Source organism: Telopea speciosissima, chromosome 1 (genome assembly GCF_018873765.1).
Source record: "Telopea speciosissima isolate NSW1024214 ecotype Mountain lineage chromosome 1, Tspe_v1, whole genome shotgun sequence".
Classification (NCBI taxonomy): Eukaryota; Viridiplantae; Streptophyta; class Magnoliopsida; order Proteales; family Proteaceae; genus Telopea; species Telopea speciosissima.
Genome location: NC_057916.1, coordinates 66,111,829 through 66,119,658, shown reverse-complemented (window position 1 = coordinate 66,119,658; position 7,830 = coordinate 66,111,829). Strand labels below are relative to the sequence as shown.

General features: G+C 38.8%; 1 protein-coding gene across 1 annotated transcript; it reads left to right on the top strand.

The window, feature by feature from the left end:
- Positions 1-6,150: 6,150 nt before the first annotated feature.
- Positions 6,151-6,600, top strand: LOC122653132 (cytochrome P450 71B25-like). Its single transcript, XM_043847077.1, has one exon. It carries the CDS (start codon positions 6,151-6,153, stop codon positions 6,598-6,600), a length of 450 nt encoding a protein of 149 aa, XP_043703012.1.
- The last annotated feature ends 1,230 nt before the right edge of the window (positions 6,601-7,830 follow it).

Sequence of the window (7,830 nt, the reverse complement as noted above, 5' to 3'; positions counted from 1 at the left end):
CCTGCACAATATAACCAGAAGGAGAGAAAAGAACCTGGCGGCCTAAGTTTTATAATTGACCAACTGATAAGAGGTTCATATACATATTAAGAAGAAGGTAAATGGAGGGAACATATATTTTATTAGTTTCTTGAATGTTACCAATACGATTGTTACTCAAAACATTTCCATCAGTAGTCCGGATTGAAGGAGAATTTGTCATCAGAACAGAATTAGAGAAAATGACAAGATTAAAAGTCGTGTGATTAGAAGCACCTGAGTCAATAAATCAGGAAAAGTTACCTAAAGTAAAAGACAAAGTCTTGTCAGAAAAAAGGTTACCGAGGGTGGATAAGGCCATACTGGTAGGCTGAACTACATATGTTGAGGAAGGTGTTGTTGAATGCACTAGACTGAAACAAGGTCAGGTTGGGCCGGGTTTTCAAAAACCCCAGTCCAACCCTGGAACCCTTTAGCTTAGCCCAAGCCCGCCCTAACCATGACTCGGGGCCTAAAAACCTCAACCCAAGCCCAACTGTGCCGGGCTTAGCCCAGCCCAGGCCCACACTGATTGGCCTTGATTGGGCAGGGCCAGGCCAGATTGGCCCTGATTGACCTGACCTTTGTTTATATACCACTCGGAACAAAGCTTCACAACACCCCCCAATCCTCCCAATGAAAAAGGGAAAACTTATAACACCAAGAAAATCAAACAAAACAGAGCTTTTGCTTGGCTAAGAACATAATAAATGAGTTAAAAGCAATGGCATTTGTCACTGAATAGATGTAGACGAAGACTAGTTAAGTAAGAACACCAATTAAGAGAAAGATAACCCAAACAAAAAATAAAGTTGGGTAAGATAATCAAGGGGATAAATCTGAATATCTAATGAAAACCCATAATAGTAGCTTTGATTTTTAAGACAGCTAATGAACCCATCTTGAAAGGGAAGAAGTGAAAGAAAAAGAATTGAACCTACCTGCGTGATCAAAATTCTGATGGGGAAGGAGAACCAAAACTAGAGAAGACCCTCTGCTTAAATTGCTTGACCTCGACTGACTAATCTTTCCTTCTTTCACTTGAAATGATGTTTTGATTTTCCCAGTGATGTAAGATACAATAGTGATTTTATTTCAAGGGAGGGAATAGGGAGACACATCGCGAGAGAGAGAGAGAGAGAGAGAGAGAGAGAGAGAGAGAGAGAGTATGGAAGAAAATACCTGTGACTAGGCTGCGCTCGCGGCTAAGAAGAGAAGGAACTTACAACAGCAAAAACCATAAAATGAAAGTGAGAAACTAAGGTACCGTTTGACAATGTTTTGTTTCTGTGCCAATAATGTTCCCAGCAAACAAATGGCATAGAAAAATCGTTTGATAAATCAGTTTTGTTTCAAGTGTTTTTGATAACAAAAATCAAAATTTTTAACAATTTATGCCCAAAAAAAACATTTTTGACATAACAACTATTTGTTGTTTTTACAAGTTTATGTCTTGTATCAAAAACTGTTACTCGATAAAACCTTGCAATACGCGAACCATATGTCCAAACTCTCGCTCAACTTATGGTAGAAAGGCACCATTCGAGCATAGCAAACCCTCAAAAACCCTAGGCAGCAACCTACAACTCTCCTCTCTCTCTCGTTCATCTCTCTCTTGCTTCTATCATCGTCCTCACCTCAAGCTCGAGATCTCTGCTGCTGTCCCTCCACCGTCCAGGTAAATCTCTCTCTCTCTCTCGTTCATGGTGCTCGTGGACTGAATGAGAGAGAGAGAGAGGGGATAATTGGATATGCTAATTGGATATGGACTTGAAGACCATACCAGGTGCGAAATCATGGAAGTCCTCTTTCTCTAGGGTTTAACGGCAACCTCCACCAAGTGGGTACCTTACCTTACTGATCAATAGAAGAGCTCGCTAAGAAATACGGCCCTGTAATGGTCTTACGCTTGGGCTTTGCTCCAACAGTGTTCGTCACATCACCAGAAATGACGAAAGAGGTTTTGAAGAACCAAGATGCCCAAATGTGCAACAGGGTTTGTCTCGAAGGACCCAGAAAAGTTTCCTATTATTTCAGAGACATTGCTTTCACTCCCTACGGTGAATGGTGGAGAGAGGTCTGAAAGATCTGCAATCTCGAACTTCTAAGCCCTAAAGCAGTTTAATCTTACCTATATATGAGGGAAGAAGAGATTGCCCATCTCATGAATTCGCTTGCTGAAGTTGCTTCAACTTCAGTTGATCTCTCTGGTTGCGTAAATCTTTTGGATGTGATCTGATTCTGGATGGTCATCCATTTGAGTTACCATCTGTGGAATTGTTATTCCAGAAAATAAACTATTTGGTTATCATGATTCTGTGATATGAATCTTCCTGAAAACTGTTTGGTAACCCTGAGTCTGTCAGTTGGATTTATCCTGAATCTATCTGAATAACTGTTTGGTTACCCTAAGTCTGTCAGTTACTAAATCTTACATTTAAAAGTAAAAGACACATTAACCAAAAATAATAAATAATAATACGATTACCATATTAATGTTCCCAAATAATTAATTAAATTCAATTACCACCCAACCTTATATAACCTAAAATTACTAATATGCCATTGCTATGTGTGAGTGTGTGCTTTGGTGTAGGGTAGCAAAGGGTGGGGGTGTGTGTGTGCTTAGGTGTAGGGGCAGCAAGGGGTGAGGGTGACTATGTGAGTGTTGTGTTAAGGTGTAGGAATAGCAAGTGGTGGGAGTGAGTTTGTGTAGGTATGACTCAGTATGTCTCAATAGCTTTCATTTAAGTCGATTGAAGGAGTCTCCCATGCATAATTCCCTTCCCTAAACTGTAATAAGTGGAAAATAAGAGATGTGTTAAAAGTTTACATCTTCAATTTTCACTACCCAATGTAGAGCAAACTAAAAAGTGAGTTATTGGTGGGGACACAATTATTCCGCCTTTATGTGACATCACATTCATACGTTTGCATAAGTATTTCTGTTATGTTAATAAATCCTCCTCAATTTGTCTTCCACATCTGAAACTTAAAATTCAGAAACAAGAGATTTTCAATTAACCAAAATTTGAAGTTGAACTTAGGCTGAAACACAACACTTCCAATGACAGTTAAACAAAAGTTCAGATTCCCCCAAGTCTCACCCTATTCTGATAAGAAATTAAATAAGAAGCTACTGCTACATGAGAGTCGTGATGGAGTCGAACCATCATCTCCTATGAACAAACCCAAGTGCTCTTCCTTTTGAGCTAAAGACTCACCTACCTATATAAACCATGTCACAAACACATATAGCAACTGAACAAGAATGAAAAAAACATTTGAAGCCAACCCACAGGGGAACTATTAAAAGCAATCAACTAAAAGAAGGGAGTTTTCTAGCAACATCACTTGAACTTGCATTAGAAAATAAGAGAATTTTCCAGCCGGGAATACACTCAAGTTTAATATGGATTCTAAGCTTAAAGATGGTCCAATTAATCCATTCTGCAAGCTCTAATCCTTAATCCATGCTGCAAGCTCTGACCTACTTCTAACTGGAAACAAACAAGGTTATGACAGAAACAAGATGGCTTACAAAGAATAGCAGAAAAAAAAAGGCAAGATAAAGAAAGAAGGGGGGGAAAGCTGAGCTCAAGAAAATGATTGTTCATAAATGGGAGCAGGAATAGTCCAATCTGAAGGATTGACATTCCTGCTGCTATGAATCAGCCAATTCCTCAGATGGTGAAGCCACCGGTGTAAGGGAAAATCTACTGTCAACATCCCATTATTTGGGTTCTGGGTGGGATTTATGGTTTTATAGAAGTATGAGAACAATCTTCAAAACCCATCTTCAGCTACTAACAAGTAACCAAGAAAGGCCCTTGAGAGTTGAGAATAATAGGACAAAATATTCAGAATAACTGGAAGGAGTTAAGCATATTGAAATATCTTAGGTAAAGGCTGAAAATATATATATATATATATATATATGATCAGAAAGTAAAGATGAAAAGAACATAGAGAACCATTGACAAGAACTTGATCCTTCCAATTTTTCCCATCTTGGAGAGACCTATATCATTCCCGCTCTGCGGTTTGGAGAGATTCGAATGGCTAAGGACAGAAACATATTCCCTACCATGGCAGGTGAATGAATCGTAATATAGTGAAGGGTTCAATGTCATCAAATCAAAATGATAAAGGCTTTCAAAGTCGTAACCCCTACAAGCAATCAGATTAAAAAGAAAACAGTTTAAATGATGGTGGATTGTCGTCATAAAACGTATATCATTTCCATATCCAAGGAATCTCTCATCAATAAAATAGCAATTGTATTAGTAATCACCCCCTAGTAAGCTCTAGAGGAAGGGCTTTTTGAAACAACTCATTAACCAATTCACTCACAATCAACCTTGTAGATTGCTTTTTATTAGCCTCCATTATAAGGTACTCTCCATGGATCAAGGTCCGATAGCTAACAATGCTGTTTCATCCTACAGAACCAAAAAGAAGGGGATTGTGAACCATTTCTATCCGGCCACTGTAGCAGCAAGTCAAGCTGCTGGCCGAGCCTGCTACAGGCCAGCAGCAACCCTTCTTGCTGCTCCTCAAATCCTCAACCCAATCCCAGCCTTTCTTGTTATTCACCGATTTGAATCAGGTGCTGCTACCCAGATCTTCCTCTTTTCCATTCCACGATCTCTCAACTCCTCCCCTTTCTCCTTGGTTCGATATCTCTCTCTCTGTCTCTCGGTTCTTCTCCCTCAAGCTCCCACAGAAAGAGCTCTCTCTCTCTCTCTCGGTTCTTCTCCCTCAAGCTCCCACAGAAAGAGACCACTGCCTTCTGAGATTCTTTTCTTCTTAGGATTTCTTCAAGCAATAGGTTGAGAGACCGTTTAGATCTTCTAAGAAGGAGATGGAGAGAAGGGCGTGATAGAGGATGGTCCAGAGAGCCAACGCTTGCGCAAGATCCGTTTCTTCAGAGAAGGAGATGGAGAGAAGGGCATGATAGAGAAGGGCATCATCAAAGAAAGGTCGAGAGATGGCCTGGGTCAGACAGGGTCGGTAGAGTGAGAGAGCAGAGAGGGAGCGAGAGATAGCAAGAGCGAGAGAGAGAGAGAGAGAGAGAGAGAGAGAGAACGCAGGTTCAGGCCATGGAAGATGACGATCGTTTTTCCCTAGTAGAAGCAAAAATCACGATTTTCATATCGTTTTTCGATTTAGGGCAAGAAGCTTATGATTCAAAGTTGGATGATGTTATTTATACTAAGCCTAGAATTTGTTATTCATATCTGAGTTCACCTAAAGAGGTAAACTCAGATATGGATCAAGTTTAGTGTAAAAATCAGAATTACATAATTCTTATAATCCATTGGAATTAGGCAACCAAACTGTTTTATTAATTTAGAATTGTGGTCCAACAGAGTTGCATTCTGTTGATTTACTCAACCAAACACAACCTTACAAATTCAGGGGTTCGACTATGGTAGATTTGCACAAGCAGTTCATGACGCTATGTCTGCTATGAGCAATTTGATGCTTCGGATTTCTTCTCTTATTTTGGATGGATCATTGATAGACTTATTGTCTAACATTGCAACGATTAATAGGGTTTTCAGCAACTTGGATTCTTTCTTTGATATTGCAATTGAAGATCATCTCGACCCCAATAGACCCAAACCAGAACGCGAAGACATGATGTCTTGCTTCGATTGGAGAGAGATCAATTCAGTCGCATTCGCATCACCAAAGAACATATTAAGGGAGTTCTCAAGGTATGCTTTTAATCCCTGTTCTTTGCTTTCAGTTGCCCTGTTTCTTATGCTCTTCTTTTAGACAGTTCAATTGGATGAGAAAAGGGAGAAAACTCAAAAAAGTTCAAAATTTTCTTTCTTCCCGTAATAATTAGTGCAAAGTACTGAATTTGCCAATTTTCATGATTGTTTATACCAAATAAATTAGTGAAAAAAAATACTTCTTTTCCTTTCCTCCCTATCTTCCCTTTCCCATTATTTAACAGTGATCTGTTCTCCATTTCAGTTTCATAGCCACAGATTATATGTTTACTTATAAATTAGTCAAAACCCAGTTGATTAAATGTTTAACTTGACCTTTAATTTGTGAATGTTTCAGGATGTATTCTTGGGAGCATTAGATACAAGTGCTATCACCATGACATGGACCATGACACAGCTTGCTAGGCACCTTAAAGTGTTGAACAAGGTTCAAGATGAGATCAGGTGTTGCATTGGAAATAAAGGGAAAGTGGAAGAGAGTGACAGAGAAAATCTTCCTTACTTCAGGGCAGTAGTGATGGAGTCATGGAGATTGCATCCACCAGTCCCAATTTTAATTGCTATAGAAACAATGGCTGATTGCAAGCTAGAAGGGTATCACATTCCCAACAAGATGAGGCTTCTTGTTAACATTTTTGCAGTGAATAGGGATCCAAGGTACTGGAAGAAACCAGAGGAGTTTGATCCAGAGAAGTTCATGGAGAACCCACTTGATGTGAAAGGGCATAGCTTTGAGTTCTTGCCATTCGGGTCGGGTAGGACGATTTGCCCAGGGATGAATATGGGAATTGCAAATGTGGAGCTTAGTCTTGCAAATCTTCTTTACAGCTTTGATTAGCAACTGCCTAAGGGAACAACAATTGCAGAAATCAACATGGATGAGTTGTTCCCGCTTACTCTCAACAAGAAGACACCTCTTATGTTAGTGCCTATACCCTATCACTGGCAAAAGGCCTGAGTTGTACTGATGGTCTTCTTCTTCTTCTACAATGTAAACATTGTGTTTTCACTCTCCTTTTCTGGAGGTTGATTTTGGAAGATGAAGCTTCCATTTAGCGGTTTGGGCTTCCTTTTTCATTTTTTCCCCATTTCTTTTTCTTCTCTGAAATAGTATTAACACCTTCATGCCATAAAATTGTTTTTATTATCCCCTTTACCTCTACCTCAAATGGAATCTTGCAGTGTTAATTTATCATTATGAGATTTTTTTTTTTTCTTTTTGCTTAAAGCAAACAAATGATGATTACATCAAAGCTTTGTTCATGGTTTTATGTTCTGCAATTATACAAGTCACATTAACGGTTATCCGTATCTACTTTGTGGATAAGATCAAGGGTTCACAAGCAGTGGGTATTCTGTGGAATATCTGGGCTGCTTATATGTGTTTTGTTTTATTAAAAATAATTTTTAATGTCCTACCATCCATGACTTTATATGTATTTTAGTAAAAATGGCAATTTTATAATTTATATTAATCAATACAAAATTGTTACAGAAACAGGTTTTATCAAACACCTTTCAGTATTAATAGTGTTCCAAATACGTTTCTGGAACAGGTTTATCAAACATCTTTCAGGAAGCCAGTAACGTTATTCTGGTAACAGTAACACCAAAATACGTTTTTGGTCAGAAACGGCATAGAAACACTAGTAACGTTGTCAAACGGTACCTAAATGAGAAAATGAAGAGAGAGAGAGAGAGAGAGAGAGAGAATGAAGTTCTTCATTTCACGATTTTGTCTAGCATTGTTTTTTTTTTTTTATGGTAAAAATAAATATTTATATTAGAAAAAAGAAGTACAAGAGTCTATACAACAAGGGGAATGGGGGGCAGAAGCTAGAAAACACCTAAACCAGTTGACAAGGGCCAAATTAGGAATTAGCTTAAAGGCGATGTCATTAGAATTAGCAGAAATCTTCAAAAAATAGCCTAGGATGCAAAGGGCAAGGGGAAGGGATGGAGTTGGAAGAAGTCCAGGTAGCATTTCATTAGAGCACCAAACTTCTTTTAGCTTCAAACTTCTCAGGGCAAAAAAATCAAGTCCGTTGAGGATTCCAGTCAGCTCAGG

What these genes read in the sequence shown, in the direction of transcription:
- LOC122653132 (XM_043847077.1), top strand. Translation starts at nt 6,151, where the DNA reads ATGACACAGCTTGCTAGGCACCTTAAAGTGTTGAACAAGGTTCAAGAT.